General features: G+C 39.9%; 1 protein-coding gene across 1 annotated transcript; it reads left to right on the top strand.

The window, feature by feature from the left end:
- Positions 1–5,948: 5,948 nt before the first annotated feature.
- Positions 5,949–25,423, top strand: MFSD6 (major facilitator superfamily domain containing 6; the record flags this gene model as incomplete). The annotated part of the gene is made up of 6 exons (XM_082001848.1): positions 5,949–7,489; positions 12,901–12,998; positions 19,532–19,693; positions 20,286–20,384; positions 22,497–22,777; positions 25,241–25,423. 6 exons carry the CDS (start codon positions 5,949–5,951, stop codon positions 25,421–25,423), a joined length of 2,364 nt encoding a protein of 787 aa, XP_081857974.1.
- Positions 25,424–27,521: the final 2,098 nt, after the last annotated feature.

The following is a 27,521-nucleotide window of genomic DNA, read 5'->3' as shown; positions in this document are numbered from 1 at the left end:
TGCCTTTAGAGAGCAGGGGATGGTGATGTGGGGCAGGGAGGTCAGCCTGCACCGAGTTGGTCTGTGTAGCTTGGCAGGGAACAGCCCCTCCAAGGTTTGGGAACGTGATGCAAGAGTGAATGAAGTCTATGCACTCCTGTGTCATGATGTAAGTTGTTGGCATAACATTCTCCTTTTTGGCATGGATGCAGGCGACAGCACCAGGCTGTTCGTTGCGGGTGAAACTTGCTTGGAAATGGAAAACATGGTCTATTATTCATGCTTATTTCAGCGATGCCTTGTAGGCCTGCTGGATGTGGGGCTTAGTTCTGAGAGATGCACAGATGCTGTAGCAGTAAGTCTTTGATCCAAAGGTCTTGTAGTTTAGATCAATGAGACGAGGGGGCTGAGGAGGAGGTAGGGTGCGTGAGCTGTGTGACGGGTGCACTTGTTCTGGCAGTTTCACTGGCCAGGGGAGGCGTGAGGTGAGCTTTCTTTGGAAGATAGATAGTTTTTTAAGTCTACTTCTCTAGCACAGACCTGTTCTGGAGCAAACAATTATTAGTGACTTTAAAAAAGGTTTATTCAAGAAACATGTTTTCTATTAGCAGATTTTAAAATGTTCCTATGAAAACTTCATGTGGAATTTCATGTGTTTGCTACAAAGTCAGTTTGCTAATCGGTGAAAGTCTGAAAAAGGGGTAAAATAAGGCCATTTTGGCTGGCTTTGTTTTATCCACACAGTGCAAACAGCCAGTTAGTCTGCTCTGTTCTTATAACTGTGTGTTGCTCGAGAGGTTAATTAATGATTCCTATTTTGAAATTCTACTCTTAGAGTATGTTTTCTGAGACTGTATAAATAGAAAACTTCTATAGTGATTTTGCTAGGTATTTAACAGGTTAAGCTACTCTTGATCATTTGCGCTGTCTTCTGATGAGCTGTTCTGTGGGGTTTTTTGTTTGTTTGTTTGTTTGATTTTTTTACATTCAGTATACATCCAAACCCTGATTTTGAGGCTCTGCTATGTGAATCTTAATTATACTTTAATTCTCAAAGCCTAGTGAATCGAATATTTATGCTGAATTAAACCTTATTTAAAAACAGAAGTACTCCTTCACCGCAAATCTAACTTTCTGTTGGTCTGCAAGTGAAGTTTTAATGCCTTGTGCTGTAAGTGCTATGGTATTTTCCCTGAGAGGTTTAGGGATTTGCTGCCGCAGTCTGATCTGTTGATTCACTTTTTTTGTGTGTGTGAGATATAGTGCAAAGCAGGTGTTTTGAGGTGGTGAGTTTTTTTTATTTCCCCCAAGGTTTTGGGAAGAGTGACTACAAGGGGAGAGATGAGTTTTTAGTATACTATATTATTATTTTTCTTTTCATAATTCTCCTTTGTTTTATAGGGAACTTCTTGTAATGTCAGGTTGCCTCAACTAGATTAGCTTTTTATCCTTTCTGATCTTGAAATCCTCTTAATTATTAGGAGAGCCAGAGTAAATGAGGATTGATTTAAAAAATAAAAAAAGCAAGAGTGCCAAGAAGATACTTAACTAAATGCTGAATACCAGTATTAGCCTCTTTCCACCTACCTGCCAGGGAGTCTCATTACAGTCATTAAAATGACCATCGCATTGTCATCATTGAATTCCTGGGACAAATTTTTTTTTTCCTCTGTTCCTCAGATAATTGTTCAAAGGCACAAGTCTGCAGGAAAGTTGCTGTAGCTGTTTGCAGAAGACGACTGGATAAAAGGCGTGTTGTAGATTTAAGGGTTTGAAAGTGCATTTTGACTTGCTGGAGAAATAGGTATAAACCAGGCGGCAGCAATCTGTGTCAGGAAACTTAGAAAAAATAATTGACTGTAGCACTTACATAAAAAAAAATCCTATCTGTGCAAAGCTTGAAGGACGAATAGTCTTGTGGTTAACAAGTGTATCCTTTATATCTGAAAAGCACATGCACTTGGCACTTGTGCATAAACATGCTCAGAGCACGAGTGATCTTGCAGAGTAATCCCCAGTCTGAGAAAGCGGGGCTGGCCGCAAGCTTCCTGCGCAGCTGTGAGCAAGGGGCTCACGCTCCTGGGCCTGTACGATAGGAGCATGGGCTGGGGGGAAGTGGGCAGTTCGGGTTTTAATGAAGTCGTCTTCAGCTGTAGCCATGTCAGGGGGGATGAGATGATGGGGGAGCAAAGACTCGGTTCCCTGTTCTAAGATCTGTAGTGGTTTGGAAACATAAACCTGGGGGAAGACAAAATTTTGTCGTCAGAGGACCATGGTGCTTTCTTGTGACGTACATCTGCTGTGCTGTCCGCTTGCTACGCCTCTTCCTTTCCCTTTGCGAGGCTTTCTCGAGATCTTTGCAGAAGTTTCTTCCAATTGGCATGTTAGGGCTTTGATGTATGTTTGTGCACTTACCTAAGTTTGGTGAAGATAGCTTCAAAACTGTTACTCCTGTTTTTCAGAGTGATGTTGCCACTCTGCAGCCGCTCTGGTCTCACCTGTCTTGGCTGGGCTGATGACATTCAACAGGCCCCTACCAAAACTTTGTGCTCTGGTCTGCCTCAAACAAGTTAAAATTTATATTCACACTGAAATCCATTCTGTTTACTCTCGGAACCTTGCTTCCTCGCTCCTGTTCTCTGTTGTTCATTTTAAACTTGTCGGTAGTGCTGTCTTCTATCCTCCTACTGTCTTGTGGATCAGAAGAAGTTTTTGCAAATTGAATATAGTATTTGAAGGCTATGGTTAAAATAACCAGCAGATAACTAGGCTCTTCTCACTTAAAAATACATTGTTTTTCCATCTGTCTGATTTGTTGCACGTTCAATCCCTGACTGGCATGTTTTTTTTGTCAGTAGAAGGAATATTAAGTTTTTTTGTTGATTTTTTGGTAACAATACCACTTTGTTGGTTTTCTCATTTTCAGTCATTTATTTTTAGAATTTAAAAAACTGCTAAATAAAATCCCTTTCAAAAACCTGACACCTAAACAAACTAGTGATCAAAACATTAAAGAATGCCATATGGCTCTTAGCAGTCTTGATGCTGTTATATTTCTGAAGAGTATATTCTGTGTTATTAATAATATTCAATGAAATGCTCTCAGAGTGGGAAAATATTTACTGAAATTATTATGAAATATACTTTTCATAGCATTCTTACCCAAGATGTTCTAGTCAAAATACTGGGAGTGTATCTTTTGGATTAATCCTGGCACATAACAGGTTGGAAGAAGATGGATTGCTGAGGCAGATACAAGTTCCAGAGGGGGGAAGAAGATGCAGCAACTGAAGTGTTTAAAGATTAGCAGTATAACAATTTTTAATACACCCACTATTCATACAACATACAAAACCGAAGTCCCATTCCAATAGAAAAGGGAAACCGAATTTTAAAAAATTGAATATTAATTGTTCTAAAAGCCTTCAGTATAATTTATATGAAGTCAGATAGTTCAGAGCTCATATGTAGGGACAAGGAATATGGCTGTGTTGTTTAAATCAGGGTAATTTCAATTCATACTTGCAAAGAAGCTGTCCTAATATCCAAGTGGTTAAAATGTGAGTTCTATCTTGCTGTGTCATGGGGACAGGGGAGGAAATTTATTCTTCAAAATTAAATGCTGTAAAGCTCTGATAGAGCTAGTAAGGAAGTTGTTGTAAATAGATGAGCTGGTTTTGGTAGGACACAGGAACAACACTGAAACCTCAGTTACGTCCCTTTGACATAAGTGGGGCCCTGCACAAGTTCTAGAGTCTTTGTTGTCAAAGCAAGGCGAAGCAAAAAGAAAATAAAATCAGTGATGACTGATCTAATTTACTCATTAGAAGGACTTGTTTTATGTATATAGAAGACAAAAATGAGCAAATGTATGAGCAAAAACCCCACAGTCTTTCCAGCTGTCCAGTAGAAGTGGCTGACTGAACCGAAAATTGCAGGAGCTAACTAGACAGCTGCTGGTTTTTGGTTCGTGTGGCTTTTGATGGTAACAGGGAAGAGCAAGAAAATGTGTTTTCACATCTGAGTGTTTTAACAACTTAATTAGGACTTTTTCTAATCTTTTGACACTTGAAGTGCCTTTTTTTTTTAAATCAGATTGTCTCTGAAGAAACTGGAGAAAAAAGCAGCTTGTGTGTATGTGCTGGCATCATTTTGATTAACTTCTGACCTTGAATACATGAATATTTAAGGTTCCAAGATTTTTAGGCAACCTTTTCTCTGTAAGTGAAACCAGAGATCCTTGTAGACAGTATCCCATAGAAATGACATTTAAAAGTGAGAAATACACATAAACCTCATGAGTGTTTAGGATTTTAATGATGGTATTTTTAGACTTGTCTATCACTGAACCTGTGTAAGGTTTAGATTATTTTAGTGGACTGTTGTTTTCAGAAGTGGCTTGTTCTGTCAGCTGTTATGTGTGTATTGGATCAGTAAGAAACAATTAATTTAACATAGTTGTGAAGGTTAGTGTCTCTGTTACTAGCCTTCTATCGATTTGCAAATCCATTGTATTTAAATAATTTCTGAATTATAATTAAATAATTTAAAGGCACTGCATATATCAATGCATGACTAATTTTAAGGAGACAATACTGTGCTTTCAGTTGAGTTTTGAAAGACTGCGATTTAATTGAAGCTCTTCTAGTGGGAATAAAGTGCAGACCTGCACAAAAATACTTCAAATTCCTAGAGAAGATAGTCCCGATCATAAATTGAGTGCTCCTAGAGAAATTTCAGGTCCTTCTGGAATAAAATGCTCTTTTCAAATATTGGTCCTTGGAAAGGTTCCTGTGTAATGGTAACGCTAATACAAAAAGCAAAAGGATGATAGAACAAAATATATTAAATGTTCAAGATTTACATAATGAACATGAGCTAATCTTCCTGGGTTAAATTTACAAATATTAATATAGCAACAATAGTTGCCTAATATAACGATTTTGAGCTGATAGCCCACTGACAGGGCTTTTTTTAATTCCTTGAAAGGAAAGCTTCTGTTAGCTAGCCTAGCTTATTAGAATGTGAATTAGAATTTATTTGCCTTTATATGTGAAAGCTGGTTGGTCAAATCAAAGACTAAGTAGTGGTGAATTTATTTTTAAATGTTGCTTGTCAGTTTTGCAACTTTTACTTCTGCAAAGGATTAAGCATGGGCAGCTGCAGTACAGTTATATCCCAATCCACCTTTCTTCAATTTCAGAATTTGACTTGAAGAGATATCCTCGTAGGGCCTGTACTTACTTTGTCCCCATGTTTCTTTGCTCCCAGGTCTTTGATGTCTTTGAGGTTGTTACCCTAATTTTGAGGGTCCCTTGTTTTAATCTTAAAACCCCATCCTAATTCCTACCATTCAGCCTAGAAGCTCAAGCCTCCCACCAACTTCTGCTGTGGTTGTGGAGTGCTTAGAAAAGCATGTTTCAGGAGGAGATTGATGAACCTTTTGAAGGCCATAATGAGGCTTCAGATAATAATTTGTTTTTAATTAATAATTAAAAACCCCAGATATATATCTGGCTGCATTGTTTAATTATGAAATCATGGCTATCCTTTGGTATCGTAGGGAATACTGGAAATAAAATACAACTTGAAAGAAAAGTCTTGCAAATGCTAGTGCTTAATCACCACTTTGAATATATAAATTGTTCTCTGTCCTAAACGTGAAAGATGTTTTACTGCACAATATTAAAGCAGTTAAGTTGGGAGAACTTAACAGAATTGGTCATGAAACACATTTTTATTGGTGATCCCTTGTACCAGTACTCTAACCAAATGGCCTTCCCCCCGCCCCAATATTGCATTTATTGCTCAGGAATGTCACTTATAAAAAAGCAGCTGTCTTTGTCCTTGATGACTGGCATTGCAGGTGTGTTCCCACATGGTACCTTAACCTTGTTATGTTTTATTTGTTTGTAGGGTAGCCATAGTTCCTTGAGAGTGCACCAGATACTGGATGCTTGTGGTAAACCATGGCAGCTGATGATAAGGTTGCCATTTTAACCGATGATGAAGAAGAACAGAAGAGAAAGTATGTGCTTGCTGATCCTTTCAATGGCATCCCCAAGGATCAAGACTTGCCACCCCAGAATGAATCCCCTTCTACGGAGACAACCACTGTCCCAGATGAAGAGCTAGATTGGCTAGAAAAGCACTGCGTCAAAATCAACAATGATCTTCTGATCTCAAAGGTCTTTTATTTTTTCTTCTATTCTGCATATGGCTCTCTCTACCCCTTGCTGCCTGTGTATTACAAGCAGCTGGGTATGTCACCCAGTCAGAGTGGACTTCTGGTGGGCATCAGGTACTTCATTGAGTTTTGCAGTGCTCCCTTCTGGGGAGTGGTGGCAGATCGCTTCAAGAAAGGGAAGATCGTACTCCTCTTTTCGCTTTTATGCTGGGTTTTATTTAACCTGGGGATTGGATTTGTTAGACCAGCCACCTTAAGATGCGTACCAAAGGGCCTTCCCCCAGCACATCCCACCAATGCAAGCAGCCTTTTAACAACAGTTTCACAAAATGCCTCGGTATCTTCTCTGCTAAGCACAGCGAGTACTGCATCCCTGAAAGTTCGTGGGAAGAGAGACCTGCTCACTTCCAGTCCAGTCACTTTGGAAACAGCAGGGACAGCTAATCCTGAATTAACATTCCTGCTACCTACACAGAGCAATGATGTGGAGTTTGTCATGGAAAACGGTACTCATTTTATTTTGAAAAACACCACCACTAGCCCAGTCTCACCAGGCAATGCGACTCCGAGTACCACTCCCGCTGCCATCACCACAAAGCCGATGCCTTCTGACCAAGCTGTGCTAGTTTATGATCAACAAGAAGTAGAAGCCATCTTTCTACTCATTCTGCTGGTTGTCATAATAGGAGAATTTTTCAGTGCTTCCTCTGTTACTATTGTGGACACCGTAACTCTGCAGTACCTCGGCAAACACAGGGACCGGTATGGATTGCAGCGTATGTGGGGGTCTCTGGGCTGGGGGCTGGCCATGCTCTCCGTGGGAATTGGCATTGACTATACTCATACAGAAGTTGGCATTGAAGGTCAAGGATGTAAAGCTCCCGAGTACAAGAACTACAGGATAGTTTTCATCGTTTTTGGTGTTCTGATGACAATGGCATTAATTGTGGCCACGCAGTTTCGATTTCATTATGTGCACTTCAAGCAAGATGAAAAGAGAAAAGAGGTTGAAATCTCACAGGTGGACAGAAGTGCCTCCAATGAATCCTCTGATAACACTCCTACCAGTATGAGCCAGTCACAGTCTTTCAGTTTTTGGGACCTAATAAAACTGCTGTGTAGTATCCAGTATGGCTCAGTGCTCTTCGTGGCGTGGTTCATGGGGTTTGGATACGGTTTTGTGTTCACCTTTCTTTACTGGCACTTGGAAGATCTGAATGGCACCACCACTCTCTTTGGAGTTTGTTCTGTGCTTAGTCATGTGTCTGAGCTGACTGCCTACTTCTTCAGCCACAAATTGATTGAATTGGTTGGTCATATCAGGTAAGATGTTAGCGATCATTAGAGAGCTATGCAAAAAATGTTGAATTTCAGGCCCAGCCTTGAGTTACAAAGTGAAATTCAAGCCAGTCCTTTTATTTTAAAAATCCAAGTCCTGGTCAGTCACATAGCTTGCCTGATGGAGTTTATTATTATTTTAGGAGTTGAAAATGCTCTGAAATGTGTCCTTTGCATTTGAGTTGTGTGTTGGTACGTGCATTATGCCTGGCACTGTAACCTTTTGCAGATGGTTCCAGAAGATATCCTAGTTCGCTGATGCAAAGCTCTGTTAGGGATCTTTACAAATCGCCACCCACTCAAGGATTGTCTGTTTTGACATATAAATACCATTAATTTTACAATTTTTCTCCTGTGACTAGCAGTGTTCTGGAAACCTCCAGCTGTAGCCTGCTGCTTCCTTGTGGGGCAGTTCTTTGCCCCCACAGCAGCCTGGAAAGGTGTCACTTGCACGCTGAGAGGGGAGGAGGATGAGATGAAGCAGCGGGGTGAGCACCTCCTGTGCACATGCCCTCGTAATCAGACTCTGGGTGTTGGCAGAATGAGGTTGCAGCCTGGTAGTGTCACTTACCAGTTCAGTTCCTTGCTCTCTTCCTTTAGTTGCCACTGCACGTGTTAGCTACTGAGATGGGATGGCTGTGCAGGGCTTCTCCCATGGTTTTTGCCTTGTGTAAGTGAAACTACTTCCAGCATGTTAGTGAACACTGTTTTCCACTAAATTCTCAATTGACTTAACTCCGCATATTCTAAAACCTGTCACTCTTTAAAAAAGCTCAGGGGAGGAATGATGGGGAGAGAATCTGAGTTAATGAAGTCGTAATTTTTTTTTTAATGTTTACTCATGCACTCTGTGCAAGTGAGCAGAGAGCTCTGTGTGCTATTAGCATCATGTCCTTTCCAAATGCCCTGTTTATAATCATACAGTCATTGAGATGCAAGTATTTTTTAAGCTGTCTGCACCGTTCTTTTTATGCGTTCTGTTCTGTGGTTTTGCTCTTTGGTTTTTTTTCTTTCACTTTTATTGGAATGAATTTTTTGATTTGTTTGACCCCTACAAAAAATGCTTGAGATACTTAGCACAGTAATTTGAGAGATTACTTAAAAGATGGGTTTTTTCCTTCCTTTAAACTGAGGAGGATCTCTTTGAGTCAGTCTTCTAATCACTGCGTTTAAAAATAATTAATGTGAGAAAATATGATAACTTGCATTGCAAAGACGGGAAGAAGGATATGATGATGGAGGAGTGGTGAGAACAGATCATAATCTTGGTAGCTAAGACAGCTTGCGTATGCTTTTTCAATGTATGTTGTTACAGTACAAAATTCAGACTTAGACTTCAAATAGAGAAAGAATGAAAAACGAATGGTAGGCTTGTGAATAAGATGAACTAGAAGGTGATGGGAGCATTGGCCAGTAAAAAGAAAAAATTATGTACAGGATTAACTCCTCCTTTTTCCTTTGTGCTGTTAAGCCTGTGAAGCTAAGATTGATTCAAGAGCAAGTTGTTAAAACACTAGCTCCTATTTGCAATGAAGCAACATTCTTTATACCTATACCTGGGAAATGCACATTAGTCATATTGTAATGTTACCTAATGCTTGCATGTAACTTAGTCATCATAGTTTGAGACATCTCATTCTGATTGCCTCTCTTGTACTTTTTGAACTTTGTATAATGCATAGCTTGTTCAAGAGGAGGCAACCTTTTTTTTTTTTAAGAGGAATGTATAGGAGTTCATAGCTCATATACTTTGATCGTTCTGTATATGTCTGCTACCTTATAGTACAGATACTCTTTCTCCCATTAATAAGAACCAATAGTCTCCACCATATATCCTTCTTGGAACTGTCTTAGCCAGAAGCATTTAGGACTGGTATTTTATATCTATCTAGTTTTTAGTAGCTCAAAATTCCGTGTTTACCATTTTGACATAAAAGCAGTTATATATTCATGGGACTTCTGGTGTAAGGTCTTGTATTGAGGTAAGATAGAAGTACCTCTTAATCCACAGCTAGCTGTGAATATTTCACAGTTAGAGGGAAGGTGACTTGACATCTCTTTGGTAAGATGACTTCAGTGCTGAGGTTGTCTCACTTTCCATTGATTTCTGTCACTAATGTGGTTTTTTTTAAAGAGTTTAAAACAAGGTATTTGCACTCTTTCTTCTAGGTTGTTAGACTCCTAGATGTAGACAGTCTTTCTGCAGTCATTATTTGAACATTATCACTCAGTCTTTCCTTCCTGTTCTAATTCTTTGAAGACAGGCACGAGTACCAGAATTGCACACACTGTCACAGTAGCAGGAAAAAATATGCTGTTGACTGTCCTTTGTAGAACGACAAGAAAACAGGCTTTACACCCTACTCAGACAGAAGCTCAGTTTTCCTTTTCTAGCCTTATAAAGATTTCTGTTTCTACCATTGTATGTGTTGGCATACAAGATCATTACAACTTTTTGAAACCTATTCTGTTTCCACAGGGTGTTTTTTTTAAACTAATACTCAATTTATTTTGCAAGCATTTTGGGGATGTTCATACTAATCATGTGCTGATTAAAATGCCCAATTTCTGGCTTCATTAGCTCTACTGTTCATACACATGTGCACTGCATGTGTGCATATGTTATACATGCTGCTAGTGTTTCCAGCCTTGTATCTTAGCAGGTCACTGGATGACTCTGGAGTAATGACAGGGATCAGTTTGTCTGGAAAGCTGTTCTGTGATTGTACAGATTTACGAGGGGAGGCAATATTGCAGGTGATAGATGGGTATTTTTTGCCTTGCCTCCTCCAGCCACCTTCTGAGAGACAACAGAGTAGATTTTCATTTAAAAGTAAACTGAAGAGTTAAAAGGAAGTCATCAGGAAGTGTGGTGAAGGCCGCGGGTTCTTTGAAGGGATATTGTGATGGAAGAGCATAGAAAACTGGCTATTAAATACATAGACGCCATTGTTGAATGGTATCCTGTGTAGAACTGCCCTTGAGTTTAGGAAGATGATGTTAATCTCTGAAAATAACCTCCTACTTGAGGTTAAGCTTGAATATGTTTGTCTGACCATAATTCCAGCATGTGAGTTTTTATAGGAACCAGAGACTGGTAGTCATGGCTGTAAACAGCTTGGTCTCCTTAACATAAATACAGATTCTGTGCTTTAAATGTTTAAACTGTAAATTTAATATGGTGTCTCTGTGGATACTGCATGTGGGGTTCATAAGGAACATCTGTTTACATTATCCATTTAGGTCTGATAAAGAGCCGAAGTGATTATTACAAATACATTTTTGAAAAGACTGTAAATACACATACACAAAAGTTCTTGTGTGACATACCCCTCCAAAAGCGTAATTATAGAAATCTTCATAAACTGTAATTCACCTAAAACTATATACCTATTCTAACAAATTAAAAGGTAGAACCTGACTAAATTGCTGCTTTTAAACTCTGAATCCAAATCTTTCTGCAAGTGTAACATGATGGAAAAGCACAGGTAGCCGAGCATGTCAGTGGTGATGGAAAGGCAATGAAGCAGGAGGGAGATGTCTTCACATCTCTGGTCTGGCTGTGATGGGGAGCAGCTGGGATGGGAAGAAAGTTCTTGATGCACAGGTGAAGTTTTTGCTAGACAGAAGTGAAATTAAGGTGGCAGGAGCTGGTGCTAAACAGAGACCTGGTACATCTGTAGTGCTGATGAGGAAAAACAAGTAGACGGTGAGGTGATTCCTTTGTATCCCCAAGGGTGTGCATCACCCTGGGCCTTACTAGTAGGGGAATGAAGAAAGGAGCCTGCAGTCCTTGTATGTTTGCTTACCTTGTGTGGCAGCTGTGTCCTTATACACTTCAGAAATGTGATTGTACCTAAGAATTGCATTAAGTTGTGAGTATGAAAGGAATGAAGATACTTGTTTGGAACAGAAGGCATTAATTAAAGGGGGGGATGAAATTTATGATGCATGTCGCAAAGAACAAGTTTATTCTCTTTATTGTACAATACCAAACTTTTTCATGGCTTCCCATGTTTTATTCAATGAATACTTGGGCTTGTGTTGCCTAAAGGCAGCTTAAACCGGCTATTCATGGACCTTACATGTATCTGGAAGCAACACAGCTTGGTCTGATGTGTGATGGGGAGGGGGGAAACAACTTCCTGCAAGCTTACCCAACTTGTTGAAAGTAAAATATATTGTCTTCTGTAAATCTGTGTTGTGAAACGCACAGACCTGTCTTTATAACTTTGAATGTTTTTTGGTATCACTGACACGATGAAAACTATGGTACTGGTATTTTAGCTGTCAACATGTGTATTTGGAGACCTCAAATGTTAACAAGATGCTGCATTTTTATGATTGCATTTCACACTGGGTTTTTCAGTGGCTGTGTCCCATTTAATTAAATCTTGGGGTGCTTTTGTATAATAATTAACTAAAAAGGCAAAGCAAAGAATAACGAGCCCTTTCACAGTGCCTGTGCTTACACCTTAGTTATCAATTGCATTTATTTCACTTGTGCCAAACCAGGGGTCAACCAAGATGCCATGTCTGGACAAGAAATAATCCTTGTCCTTGAAAAAAATCTTTTCTCAAGCTGAAAACATGTTTTGAATTAAGTCTTTGTTTCCTAAGTTTATCTAAAATTAAGAGAAAGATAGCACCCCAGAGGTAAGCTGAGCTAAATCTGAAAACTGGAAGAAAGAAGTCACCAGGCTAAATGTGCAGTGGGAAAGGCACTGAACAAATAGTCTTTGTGCTTCATTGTCTAAAAACTGTTATAAGAGTTTTTTTCTTTTCGTTCTGAGATGCAGCATCTGCTGCTTTTCAACAGGATAGTTAAGTTTTATCCTGAGGCATGTTGTTACAAACCATATTGCTTCTGTGGGATGTGTTTTTAGAGTAGTTCTGAGCAGTTTGCAGATACTGGGACTATAAACTTATATTAGTTGGGGTAAAATTAATTAATCTAATACAAACCTGCATCAGGCTTACATTAAAATGGAAGAATGCATCTTTGAATGATTAGAAAAGAAGGTTGTTTGGAAGGGATGTTGAATATGCTTAGAAATGGTATCTCTGAGATGCAGTCCTGTGTAGAGCATGGCATGGAACTGCAGAGTTAAAAGCTCAGTAGACCTGCTGTCCCTTAGAGTATTCTTTTTTCCATTAGGATTTTGAAGAGAATCTTAACCTTAGTCTTGGTTTGAATATGTGTTTGGAGTGGGCAAGAGGAGAGTTTATGTTTGGGTGTAGGACTTAAAGAATGTATTTTGTGTTGAGCAAATGTTTCAGACTGGCAAACTGTTCATACACTTGCAAATGATTTCTGAAGCAGTAACGTATATTATAACATACCAAAATAGTAAAGTGCAAACCATCCTGACTTCTCTTTTCCTTACTTCCTTTAGAGTGCTTTATATTGGTCTTGCCTGTAATACAGCTCGATACATTTACATCTCGTATCTGGAAAACGCCTGGACTGTTCTTCCAATGGAAGTACTTCAAGGTAAGACTGCAGTAATGCCCTTACAGTATAAGATCGGGTGCTTACATTTATCTTGTTTTCAAGTGAACTGTCATTAAGTAAAAATCTGGTATTTATCTATTTTTTTGGCCACAAATATGCCAGAATACCCAGCTTCATAAAACATTACTGTTTGTCTTGGGAAATAGATGACGTCAAAAGGGTGGGTTTGCATTTGATTGTGCACAGCTCTCTGTTTATTCAAACAGAACTGTGTGAGACCAACACACCCTTTAACTAAACAAAGAGACAGAAGTGTGAGCTGGGGACACACCTACTGCAAATCCTGTTTGGTGGTAAATGTGAACTTCATTACGTGTAAAAGGTCGTGGTTCTTGAAAGGATACCATTAAAAAAAAAAGAAAAGAAAGAAGATAGTCTGGGTTATTCTGTTTATGTTAAAATATTTCGTAGTTTCTCAGTGGTATTGTTCAATCATTATGTTTAGACTATAGAATTTTCTTTTTTTAATAGCTAGAGAGGCATTTCTTTCAGTAGCCTTACATGTGCTAATAGAGCTTCTTTAAGATACCTGCCCTTTAATTAATTTAATTAGAAGGACAGAGCAGTGGTCTATGAAAAGTAATTTGAGTCCCATTTTCAAGTTGTGTTGTCAAAGAAGTCTGGAAGACCTTCATTGCAATGTTAAAGTATAAATTGTTCTAACTTAAATTTTACGGCATTTTTTTGAGTCTTTGTAGTGGGTACCACTTCTCAAAACTAGGAAAAATCTAAACTATTTTACTTTCTATTTCTTCAGTATTTGACGAATACTGAAGTATTTGGGTTTGCAAGCTTGCAAGAGGATGATTAATTTAAATGTAGAAAAAGTTTTCCCTGCCTCTAAAAATAATTATACCATCTTTATTAAAGCCAGTATTTTGGCTTCATAAAACACTACTTATAAAATTTTCCACAGATTATATTTAGAAGTTTTATTCTTCTATGTCCAGCATAATTTGCCTTTGCATTAACTTTTTCTACTGTATTTACAGAAATCTTTGTAAGGTAGATTTTAACTTAAGTTATAAAATGCAATTGGAGAGCACTCTGTAGATCTCTACATATATGTAGGAAGAAATCTATCTGTGTCCTGGCCTATTCCCTCCCTGCTACCAAAACCAGTTTATTGTATTAAAGCTGCCACAACAGCAAGCTTCTGAATTTTGTTACTGAAAAAACCCAAACCACAACTATGGAATTGATACCAAGTGTTAAAATACAAAAATGTTCCAAAGAACCTGAAAAATGCGTATGTGTTACACTCTTGCCTGCTTAAACATCTAGGGGGAACAAATTATGAATACAAAACTTTGGATATTACCTTCTAGGTAATCCTGTTTTAAAGACACCCCAACACAAAATACAGGAAAAGAACTTGTGTGTCAACAATACAGCCTAAGTTTGTGCCCGGAACCATCCTATAGTTGTGGCTGAGAAAGAAGTTTCTTCTACTGTGAATCTTGTTTTCATTCTGCTGAAATTTCAATATGAATTGCTTAACGTATAGGTTTGCTTTTACAGTAAGTCTGTGAGGGAGCTGTTTTGGTGGGGTTTTTTGTGTGGTGCAAGCTTGAGTAATTGAGATTTAAAGAAAAAACTAAGGACCTTCAAAATAATAATAAATTTATCAGCCAGACTTTCTCTATATCTAGCCACTGCTGAATCATGTACACTTGGGTTAATCTTGCTATTTGCAATTATTTATAGTCAGCAAATGAGAAAGTTAAAATCAAAACAAACACCCTTCCCCCCTCAAAAGCTTCTTTGTGTTCTATGTGCACTTTTCAGCCTACGTCTAACATGGTTTATTAGTGTTCGTGAAATCCATAGGTACCCTGTATGTGTGTCTAGTTACTGCCACTACATTTGTTATGTTCCAGTAATCTCATTCAGTGTTGCTGAATGGGAGATCAAGTTTATCTTTTTGGAAGTACTGTTCATTTTTTTTCCCCATCTTTATTCTTTTCCCCTCCCCACTCTTACCGGTTTTAATCTCTTCTTGAGTCATTATTTCTTTTGCAGCAGTTACCAAATCCTGTTTCTTTGGGCTCTGCTTTCTTTCCTACACATCCACTGTCAGTATGGATAAGAGGTGACACCTTAGTGAAATTTGGTGAGGTAGAAGCTCTTATTTTTGTCAAGTGAGTTTATTGACAGAGGGAGGTAAGAGTTGTAGCTACTTTGCATATGTAAGGCATATTTAAAAACAAAAAGGGAGTAGATTGTGCAGAACATGTGGGTACCATGTGGGCCACGTCACTGAATCAAGTTGAGAGATCTTTTAAATCCCTTGGTGAAGTCCTTGCTATAATTGTAGGTAACTCTTTTTCCAGGAAGCTGTCCAATTCTATGTAAATTCCAGTTCCATCAGCTGGAGGGGTTTTAAGATCAACAACAGTTTCAGCTGACTTTTGTAAAGATGTATTTTTGTATTGAATATGTTTCTGCAATACAAAAAGGATTATCCCCATGTGCTGTGCTGAAGGGCATGGAGGGATTTCTGGAAGATGACTCTGCCAACTGCATCTATTGATTGTAATAAGAACTATGCAGTGTTTCAGTTGCTGTCAGTGTAACTGGGATGGGGAGGACTCTAAGTGCCTTGCACTCTCAAAGGAATAAATGAGGAGATTTAAACTCGCTTCTTAATTTAGAGTTTTGAATCTGTATGCTGTATTGACTTGCACATGCAATGTATGAAAATAACAGCTTAGGTTGAATCTTTAATAACTGAGAGTTTCAAGACATCCTGGTAGGCAAATATGTATAGTACATATATGTGTCATCAGTCTGTGAACAAGCAAGTGATTGTGTTCATTTTGCACTTCACAGATTAAGTTTTAATATGCTAGTTAGCTGCAGCTTACATTGTTCCAAAGCAATGGTCCAAATTCTCTGGTAACAGCTATGCTAGTTCAGCAATTTGCAAAACAGGAAATTTCTAAATTGCAAAACTAAATTGATAACCTGAAACAAGTGGTGTTCCCCAGGGCTCGGTTCTGGGACCAGTCTTGTTCAATATCTTTATTGATGACCTGGATGAGGGGATCAAGTGCACCCTCAGTAATTTTGCAGATGGCACCAAGCTGGGTGGGAGTGTTGATCTGCTGGAGGGTAGGAGGGCTCTGCAGAGGGATCTGGACAGGCTGGATCGATGGGCAGAGGTCAACTGTATGAGGTTTAATAAGGCCAAGTGCCGGGTCCTGCACTTGGGTCACAACAACCCCATGCAACGCTACAGGCTTGGGGAGGAGTGGCTGGAGAGCTGCCTGGCGGAAAGGCACTCGGGGCTGTTGGTCAACAGCCGGCTGAATATGAGCCGGCAGTGTGCCCAGGTGGCCAAGAAGGCCAACAGCATCCTGGCCTGTATCAGTGGCCAGCAGGAGTAGGGAAGTGACCGTGCCCCTGTACTCGGCACTGGTGAGGCCGCACCTGGAATACTCTGTTCAGTTTTGGGCCCCTCACTACAAGAAGGACATTGAGTTGGTGGAGCGTGTCCAGAGGAGAGTAACGGAACTGGTGAGGGGTCTGGAGCACAAGTCTTAGGAGGAGCAGCAGAGGGAACGGGGGTTGTTCAGTCTGGAGAAGAGGAGGCTGAGGGGAGACCTTACTGCTCTCTCTACCACTACCTGAAAGGGGATTGTGGTGAGGTGGGTGTTGGTCTCTTCTCCTAAGTTATTAGCAATAGAACGAGAGGAAATGGTGTCAAGTTTTGCCAGGGGAGGTTTAAATTGGATATTAGGAAAAATTTCTTCACCAAGAGAGCAGTCAAACATTGGCACAGGCTGCCCAGGGAGGTGGTGGAGTCACCCTCACTGGAAGTATTCAAAAAACATGTAGATGTGGCACTTCGGGACATGGTTTGGTGGGCATGGTGGTGTAGGGTTGATGGTTGGACTTGATGATCTTAAAGGTCTTTTCCAACCTTAACAATTTTGCGATTTCTGTAAAAATTAGCTCTTTTCACTTGGCAGTTACCCAGCAAACCCCAAAACAAGTACTGTTCTAAGAAGTGACTCCTAATATTGCTCCAGCAAGCCAGTTATGTCTAGGGAGCAAAAACCATGGGTCTTTAACTGGCAATAATTAGGCTACATATGTCTTTTGAAATAAATCTGGCTCCCCAGATCTTCAGCTTTTGGTTTATGTGTACGTTATCCTAAGTTTACTAAGCATTGTTGTTCTAAGCGTAACACTAGGGTTGTTACACTTGTTGGATCTATAGTCCAGATGGTGAAATGGGGGTTAGTGGTCTTAGCAAATAATGTCACAATATATATATTGTGAACAACTTCTTTTAAGAAAAGAATTGTGATTAGCAGTAATCCAGACCAGACTGGTTGTAAAAGTTCTTGTAAAAACTCTTCCAAACTGTTGTACAAGTAATTATAATAAAAATCATATTAGTAATGTACACATACTGAAACCAACCAATCAAACAAAAAAAGCCTGTACCTTTAAAGGCAAGTGAAACAAACTGGTTTAAAGGTATGGGTTTGTTTTTGGTGGAATGGGGAACACAATGTTCTATCTGGATTGTCTAGTAAAGGTGAAAACATCCAAGAACCTGTTGGTTAAGTAGGGCCTTTTGTTCTCAAACAAATACAGTGGTATTGTGCTTCATGGTTCAAATAATTTCTGATGGGTTTTTGATTTCCTGGCTTTAATACTTGACTTACTCTTTAATAGCTGATAAAAAAGAATGTTTTACATTAATTTATATCCTTTCTAAAACAAAAACACATTATCTATATTAGATTAGCTTTGCTTTGTTATTGGGATAGTTCTTGGTTACTATTTTCAATGCATATGTGGGTCTGCATTAAAAAAAAATAGATATTCAGTGAGTTTTAAAACAGCTTTTTGGATGGCAAATCTGTGAGTTTTAAATCCTTAATCTGTAAATGGTAAGGGAAAATACACTCGTCCTAATGTAAGCCTTTTATTTTTCAACAAGATGATGTACTATTGCCAAAACCAGCTCTGCGATATATAAAGGTGGCCTTTATAAACCCAAATCTTGGGAAAATTTTTATTTAGATTTGGAATGAAATGGAACTGTACAGCCTCGTGGACATCTAACATGTCTATACCTGAACTGTATCAATTCCATGACAGTGGTATTTATCCTTTTACAGCTAAGCAAAATCCAAGTTTATTCTGTGAGCATGCTACAAACTCATGTGTTTTCTTGCCCTTATGAGTCTTCAGCCTAAATGCCTAAGTAATTATTGAGTGTCCAACTGTTCATTAATAAGTCAAGTGTAGAGGACAGAAACATGTTGACTGAATCATCAGTTGTGCCAACATTTTTTTAAAACCGAAGCAGTAGAGCTTAGGCATTTGTATGATGACTATTTTTAATACCACTCAAATAAGACAAAAATGTTCCCACTCAATCTGAGGGTGGCAAAATAGTTCAGGCTTATTTAATGTGTGACGAGCTACAAAACTGTTTTGTTTTTCCAACTTCTCCACAACCCTGCCTTTTCCTGTCCTGTCCTTCCTCCCTCCACAGACACCAGGCAGCCGCTCACAGGCGAGGGCTCCACGTGCAGCCTGTTTCTGCACGCCCGTGGTCACTCACTCTCTTTCCCCTTAGCTGTCCCCCTCCTGCGGTAGGGAAGACACGTTCATAACCCCGAATGACAGGGCACGTGCCAGAAGGAGACTTCCAAAATCTCTGCTGGGGAGCTGGGGCTGTCTTGGATACGTGGCCGTTGTTTATAGCGGCACGGACCCCTCGGCGCTCGCTCCCCGGAGCGGGTGGAATCCGAGGCGGCAGCAGCCTGCGGCGGCACCCACACAGGACGCAGCCGTAGCGGGAGGAAGGGCGTGCTGACTCTGCCTCTGAACAGCAGGCGTGAAATCCAGCGTCTTTGGCCTACCCTGGGGAGCGTGCGTGCTTTTCCCTTCCAGACCGTTCGGCGCTACATGAAGAGCGTGTTGGTGTTGAGTGTGGGAGGAGGTTGGGTGGGGGTGGTTGGTTTTGAGGGGAGAGAGAACAGCAGGAAGGGATTAATTCTTGCCTCTGAAATGAGGTGGATATCTCTGATGCTGTTGGGCTTTTATGACCTTTGTACTGCCTACGCTGTGGCAGTAAGGAGGCTGCTGAGAGGCATCAATGCTTTAATTGCCTGCAGCTTATGAAATCAGGAACATATTTCAGAGGCGCTGGGTCACTCTCGAAGGGACGAGGAATCTGGCAGAGAGACCTTTAAGGAGTTTTATCTAGTCTTCCTTGTGACTGTGTCTCAAGAAGAGAAGTGAGGTCATCTTAGAGGGAGGAAGAGCTATTGACAGACTCTGCAGAAGGAGTCGTCATGTCTCCCTGTGGCTCGGTTGCCAGTATCACGTTACCAAAAGCTGACGTGTGCTTCACAGGCATTTGTCAGCGAAGGAATTTTGTTATTTTTTCCCCAACGCATGCTTGAACTGGTAAGTGCAGTTGCTCTGATGTTGTGTTAGTACGCTCGGGACCCTGTACTCTTCACGCTGTTTCATCTCTGTAGGTGTCACGCATGCGGCTATATGGGCAGCTTGTATTTCGTACCTGAGCGCGGCAGTGCCTCCGGAGCTGAGAACGTCAGCCCAGGGAATCCTGCAGGGTCTCCACTTGGGCCTGGGCAGAGGATGCGGGGCTATGGTTGGAGGAGTTTTGGTTAATTACTTTGGTAAGCAAAAATTGTATTGCAGAATTTTATTTTATTTTATTTATTGAAGTTCTGGTTTTACTGAACTGCCAGATTTAAACTTATTTATGCTTAAGGTATTGTGATGTTTTAAAGAGTAATGTGCTTTGTATAAATCATGGAATCGTAGAACTGCTGAGGCTGGGAGGGACCTCAGGAGGTCTCCAGTCCAGGCCCCTGATGAAAGCAAGGTTAGCACTGAGTTCAGACAAGGTTGCTTATAGCTTTGTCCTGTCAGTGTTACAGATTGATTAAATATGTTATGCCTAGGTATTTTTAGTATTGTGTGAGCAAATCTCCAACCTGATCCGTAAGTGAGATGATGAATCCTTTGTGAGAGAATAGGTTGATACTATGCAGGCTCTCGATGAACAAATGAGAATCTAATTACATGGATGAAAATCCTTTGCAAAGCCTGTTGAAGAAGTGTTGGGGGAGGAAAATGTAATGAAACAAGCTAATAAGAGTCTACATGGGACAATACATACCCAAGGAGCGCATAATGCTGACTCATCTCGTACTACTTTACGAAGTAAGTAGATTGTCAATTTAAAAAAAAAAAAAATCGTTGCAGGTCCTGCTGCCACATTCAGAGGAATAGGGATGGCTTGCTTAGTGATTCTGCTTCTCTTTGCACTGATCCAGTGGCTGTTGGTTCCTGATGAAGAAGAAGGTAAATATTCATGTCACTGAGACATTACAAAATTAGAGCTAGTGAAAAAAGGTATCCCAGAAGCTGCTCCCTGCAGCTTTAATTTTTGATGTCTTTACTCAGATTTTTACAAAACAGTTTGTTTTCAAGTAAGAAGTTTTTTCCTGAGCACGGATAGAAATTGAGGTGATGTGCTCCTGCTGTAAGAAGGGCAGCATTGAGTTCTTGGATGTCGACAGGAGGAAAGCGTAAGATATTTTACTACCTGTACTTCCTCTCAGTTCTGGGAATCCCTTAGGTTAGTCTTAACAGCTATAGTGAGTCATTTCAGTTCCATCAGTTCTTTAAGGTCACCTTAACCACTGCACGCTCCTATATTCTCTGCCAGAAATTGTAGAGAGGGCTTCAGAGGGCACAAACTTTTATAGCTGCCTCAGTTCTGTTCTGGCACTTGAGAAATCTCCCCTCAGATGGAGCTTGGAACTTCTTCATCTCCACCTTTATCAATATAAAGGCTAACCAGAAATTAAATACTTACTGCAAAGTTAAGGATTTCGCATAAATGTAATTCTTACGAAGATAACAAAACTGTGGCAAATTCTGAAGAGTCATGAATTTTTGAGCTGCTTTTTACCCAAATGTTACTTTCCAATATGAGCTTTGAGTATGAAATGAAAGTTAGTTTTCTTTAGCTGGAATATTAAATGAATTGTCCTTGACTAGTTATCAAGTTGCCTGTACTGAACTGTTCAAATATTTATTTTGGATTTTCTTCACCCCTGTTCAAATGATAATGGCAAAAAATGGAAAGGTGAAAAGGATATTTGCTCCTTCAGTTTCCCTTCAACTTTCAGTTAATTACACATGAACCTACGAAAGAGTGGTTTGTTCTTGGTGGCCTTACTCTATTTAGTTTGTTTCAGTCTTTGGTTTTCATTTAATACAGACTACCCATCTTAAGAGTGTGTATCTTAATTTTAAGCATGGCAGTAATTAAGTTGTTTTCAACAAGACCAGTTGGATGAGTAAAACTAAGCGTGTGGTCAAGCGTGTGCAGGATTAGTCTCTTTATTTCTTCAGTACTGGAGAACATCCAGTACTATCTAGGAGTCTGTAAACAAAATACAATTTTATAAGTTTGAAGAAAAGATCTTTTTAATTGGTAAAATATTTCTACTTGGAAAAAATATTTTCTCAAAATTTACAGAATGTGTTATTTACAGACTCGTAGAGAACATACAGCTATTACTTAAAATATCCAACAGTTTCTAACAAGCTGTTGCATTACTTTTCATATATATAAATACTCTGGTTCTTCAGGATTGTAAGGCACATTGTGTTGGGTCATGAGAGCCATTTTGAGAGTGACATTTCAAGACAGTTGTGAAAACTATTTCAGATTATTGGGAGACCTTAGAGGTAAAGGTCTGTTGTGAGGATTTCTTCCTTTACCTGAAACCTTTACCTGACAGATATTTTGTCTCCTCCACTGTGTCACTCTAACCTTGTTCTTTTCTCACTGACTGCGTAACTCCTCCTGGGGAGAGATGGTTTGTTTCTTACATTAAAAAAAGTGGTGAAGTTGTAAAACAACTTCTTTAAGTCAAATCATATCAGGAATTTCAAGATGAGAAGTGGCTGTTCCAGCGATGTGGGCCATGGGACTTCACGTAGTTGCTGTTTGAAGCCAGTGTTTAGTTATGAGTACAAGTGAGTTGTAAGATGAGGCTTTATGCAGAGAAAGAAGTTTGATACGGGTCTAAAAGACTTATTTTCAATGTGCATACAAAATGAAAATGACTTCTTTTAAATTTCCATGTAACGTGAAAATACGTATTTCTAATAGCTAGCTGGGAACATGCGGGCTGCTTCATGCTCCTTAGCCTCTCCTGTGCATGCAGCTGTCTGACACACCTCGCTGCACTGGCAGAACAGCCTGGCCTTTAAGGACAACATCCACGTTGCGTTTCCTTAACTAGATTGTGGCACATCTGGCTGCTTGTGCTAGTGTTCTGCTTTCAGTACAGTGATAACCATATTACGAAAGCAAGAAACGCTTTGTGTTCATTGTCTGCTTCGTATTTTTTTAAGCTTGTTTGCTTTAGCCAGTGATTATTTTGTTTTCGACTTCAGAAAAGACAATGCTGGCAGAAAGGATCCCAGTGCCTTCCAGTCCTGTTCCCATAGCAACTATTGACCTTGTACAACAGCAGTCGGAAGATATCATGCCTCGGACTGAGCCCCGACTCCCTCTAAAGAAAACTAAACACCAAGAAGAGCAAGAGGATGTGAACAAGCCTGCCTGGGGCATGAGCTCTTCTCCTTGGGTTACCTTAGCTTATGCTGTCTACCAGATAAAAGAGATGGTTAAACTATCCAAAACCAGTCCAAGTCCCGAGAATCAGCCTTTGCAGGTAATCTTCTAATGTACAGGAAGTCCTTACGTATTTGTTGGATGCTTGAAAACCTTTATAGCTGTGTGAATCTGTTAATACTTGGCAGGTATTCTCTGTTAGCTCATAATAAATTCAGAGTCGTGAAACAGTAGTTGAAACACTGCATGAAACAGAGTTGTTTCCTATCTATAGTACAGCAGGAATAACTATTTTTGCAAGTATTATCTTCCTGAAGATGGGAGGAGAGGGAGAGACATAGAAAGAGACTCTGTTTTACAGGCTTGGGTATACTTAAATTCCCTTTAAGTTTACATTTGTTTTCATATTAGTTGGAATCTGTGGGTTACACGTTTTGCAAAATTTACCAAGTGATAATTGAACATGAAGATGCACAGGTTCTTAACAGAGTGTAAAATTATTTTTATTTAGTTTTGCTTCTTAGGGTGACGCTGTCAAACATCTACGTTGTTGCAGAAATAGGTGTTCCAGACAACTACTGATGGGATACAGAGCCTTCTGTTCAAATAAAGTTAATCTCTGTTTTTTATCTGGAGTTACACCAGACAAGAGCCATTCCATGACTTAAAATGTCTGATTGCTGGTGCTTACTTTACACCATTTCCCTTCTGTTCAGTCTCCCCCCAAAATACCATTTAACACCTTTAGCTTCATCAATGATTGGATGAGCTTGTATCCTGAACTGTCATCTAATGCTTTGGACATGCCGTTCAGAATGGAGCAGAAGCATAATGCTTAAGCAAAATAGGGAAATGCTGTCAATGCAAGTTTTAGAACAACATGGGTAATGCTAAAACCACTGTGTTTACCTGTCTGGAAGGAGTGAGTGAGGTTCCTTCTTACGCACTCAGTAGGCATAAACACAGAAACGCTTTTTCCACAACTGATGTCTTTAGAAATGGGTAATTTGGGGTATGAGTGTGAATGAGCAGAGCATGTAGGAAATTCAGTTGGTCAGTGATCTCCTGCCTTTTCTTATTTGTCTTTATTCTTGAAAACATATTTACAGGAATGTCTGCTTTAGGTTGATTGAGTAGGGTTTGGGGTTTTTTTTTTGTTTGGGTTTTTTGGGTCCCTGAGTCAAAGACCTTGTTTTTTACTGTGACACTGAAGATACCGCTGGGTCTCTGACATCAAAGTAATTTGTCCAGACAAACCACTCTGTTTCTCATTCATAAATGTCTTCAGGGTCTTGGTTGGTTAGTATAAGCTGTCCCCTTTTAAAAAGAGAGAAAAGCACAGAACTTGTGCAACGAACTGGGCAAGGAAAGAATGTTTTGCAGTTATGTGGTGTTAAGTGGGACTTGTCCACACTGCTGGACACCACCCAGCCACTTCACTGAGATTTTGTGAAGAGGCCAGACAGGCTTCCGTGCCTGTTGGCATCTCTGTGGCACATGATCTCTTCATTATTCTTTCCTTCCTGTAAAAATACGGTGCTGATATGAAAGTAGTTCTTGTTGATATGCCAAAATTCAATGTACTCCATTGTATTATTTTCTTCATCATCTATATCTTGAAAATCTCTTATCGCTGTGCCTCAAAAGGACAAACCTTCTCCAAAACATTTTGGGTTCTGTGCTCAGTCATTTATTTTAGGCTGGTGATACTAAAATACTGAAAATAGAAAAAGGCTACCCAGCTTTCTTATTAAAATTGTTAAATAGCCTTCTTAAAATGAAAATAGATCACTTGGAAGGAGGGTCAGTGCACAGAAAATGGAATTAGTGACAAAAATTATCCCTTCTTATTTCATTAAGATTTTGGCTCCTTTTTGCTGCTGCTTGCTTATACTCCTTCAAGCAAAGGGGGACATACTTGCCATATTCTCTATTCTTCGGTGCAAAACAAATAATCATTGATAGTGTGTCATTTCCTAATGTGAAATGTATTAGTGTGAAGGCTTGCTGTTTGAACCCTGGGGAACTGGTTACTGGTGTTTACCCATGCTCTTACGTTCCTTAGTAAGGCCTCTCTGAGTAGCCTGGATGGAGTCGTACATCGGTACCGCAAAAGTTGTGCCATTCAGAAAGCCTAAGCAGTATCTTGGGGAGGGAGGGAACTACTGAGGAAAGCTGTATTTAAGGAGCATAAACAAAATTTTATAGAATTGTTTGGTCAAAAGAATGATCTTGTCTGAACACTTTGAAGTCCAGTTAATTGTTTGCTTTTTTTTTCCTTGAAACACAACAAGTTTGTTTTTTGCATGCTTCTTGGGAAAGTGCAGTTAGGAAAAGAGATGGAAGGTAAGCTGCTGTCTGCTTGCTGTCAGTGTCATCTGGATTTAAATGTACTACTTTTGCTTGGCTTCTTTAAGTTTGATTTGTTACGTTGCGGGCGTTCCAAGTAAGCACTTTGTGAATTTCCAGAAGTGCCTGAATGCATCTGGGGGTATAGCACCGGGGCTAGTGTCACAAGTGTTTGTACTTACTTTTTGCACGCAATCCTTTCCCCTCTCTTTAGAAAATCAGTGAGAATTGCAGTGCTTCATCAGCCAGCTCAGCAAGACAACCCCCTAATCCAACGGATTCTGGGCAGTCCAGAAATCGTTCAGCACCAACACCTACAGCAACATCAGATTCCCAAGTAGATGGCGACCGCATTGCGTCGGATCACGATGCTCAGCCTGCTGCTGCAGGGCCCTGAGATGCACTCATCTTATCAAATCCAGTGCATGGAATTCTGCTTCTCATCTGGGAAACGCTGGAGTAGGAGCTCAAAAGTAGGACTTCCTTCATCTTAACGATCATAATGTGATGCAGTGCAAGCTTTTAACTATATAAAGAACATTCATATGACTGCGCAGAGCAACATGAGCAGGGAAGCCAAAAGTTTGGAATTCTTGAGGAAAGTGATGTGGCCGGATCTAATGGTAGGAAGAATTCGTGGCTGCTTTGCTAAAGCTGAGTCAAGTGTTATGAGATTTTTTTTTGCAATCCGTAGAAACAGGGAGTTCACTCCTCACTTGTTGAGGCACAGAGTGTCTGACCTGATTGGATGATTTTCTTTGAATTTGTTCCCAAGACAAATGAAAAGACTTTTTAGGAGAGTAACTGAGTTTCCCTGCATCGTCTATTAGAAAATAATCAGATCCAATAAATATAGGAACAGCATGAAACTGTCTCTGTAAAGATTTCTCAGAAACAGAGTAGCTTTAGCACGTGTATCTTCATATTATGGTGATGGATTAAGTAAAACACACATATTCAAAGAATATGTTTTTGAAGCTAATGTTATCTTGTTTGAGATAAAAGTTTAGTTCTGCAGAGCAAAGATTTTGAACTGGCGTTTTAGTGAAACAAAGAAGCTGGAGGAAGGTTTCTGAAGAAGATAACCTCTGTGCTTGCAGCCCTTCAGTTGGGCATAGGTTGCGTGCGTTTGGGTAATTTTAGGTTTGGCGTTGTATTGAGACAAGAATCTTTGATCAAGATTGCACAACCTGAGATTGATCAAGGTTTTCAATGGGCACACTGTTGTCTTGTTTTTTTATTTCTTCATCTATACAATGGTTTATTTAATGCAGTGTAGTTATTGTGGTTATTTATTAAGAAAATGGTAAGCTTTAAGTGCCTAGGGAAGGTGGGGATAGGGAGGAATCGCCTAAAAATCTTAATGGTTAGGATTATAGGGGCAAAGTTGTTGATGCAGAAATCAAGTAGAGTGAGAGATTCTCAGGAGGAAACAAACGTAACAAAATTGCAGCATGTTTAGGAAATTACTTTGCCCAGTGTCAAGACACTGGAAGACTTTGGATTGTTTTGTTATGCTTCTCAATGTTACCTGCAGCCAGCTCGCTTACTGGTACATAGTGAAAATTGCTGCTGGAGGGATGTCCTTGGGCTCAAGGAGGAGTCGGGGGGGTTTAGTCAGGATAGTGTTTAGGCCCGCTTGCTAACAGCTTGTTCCTGGGGGATTCGGAGCGCTCAGCTCCTGCGGGACCGAGGGAGTGTTGCTCAGCGCTCCTTGACATCAGACGTATGTGATGTGTCAGGCCCCCCATGGGGAAGGTGCGCGCCGTGGGACTGCACAGCGATCCAGAGGCGAGATTAACAGGAGCACAGGTTAGGGGAGGGGAAGAGGGCAGCAGCTAAGCAGGAACGGGGGTGCGCAGTTTCACCCACTTTGACATCCAGTTACCGTGAGTGAAGGGGTGTCCCATAGCTGTGCTTCAGTTGTGCTTTTAGAACAACCCATGTTCTGGAGGTGCCTGGGACCAACACCGTAGACAATAAAAAGAAACATCGATGACTAGCCACTAGTTAATTTTTTTGCACTTGAACTTAAATGTACTGTACTCACGTAAATCCTCATGACTTGTCTAAGTGTCCTTTAAAATCTGAAATTTATTTATTGTATGTTTGTATAACTTGGGGGAGAACTAAAGACTGAACAGGTGACAGGACAGAAGGATGCTAAAATCATCTTGAGGCAAACCAACCATTTGTTGAGTTCGTGCTGTACGGTGTTACCTCAGCTGCTACTGCATAGCACCTGGATTGTGAGGTGAAGAGCTTGTACACTGTGTTTACACTTCAGAATTGTGTATTTGAAATGCCTGCTCTTTTTGGAATTGTATAGTCATTCTGTGTTGCAAAATGGACATGTACACCTGGGTTTTGATATTTGTGAAACTGTAAACACTGTGGTAAGAAATATAAAATATCCATAATGTATTTCATAGTATCAATCTGAACTTTTATTGCATTTGCTCGTATTACGGTGCCTGCAGTGAACATAATCACCT

The sequence above is a fragment of the Phaethon aethereus genome (assembly GCF_964289735.1).
Source record: "Phaethon aethereus genome assembly, chromosome: 6".
NCBI classification, from domain to species: domain Eukaryota; kingdom Metazoa; phylum Chordata; class Aves; order Phaethontiformes; family Phaethontidae; genus Phaethon; species Phaethon aethereus.
Note: the sequence above shows the minus strand (reverse complement) of the source record. Positions and strands in the feature narration are given on the sequence as shown.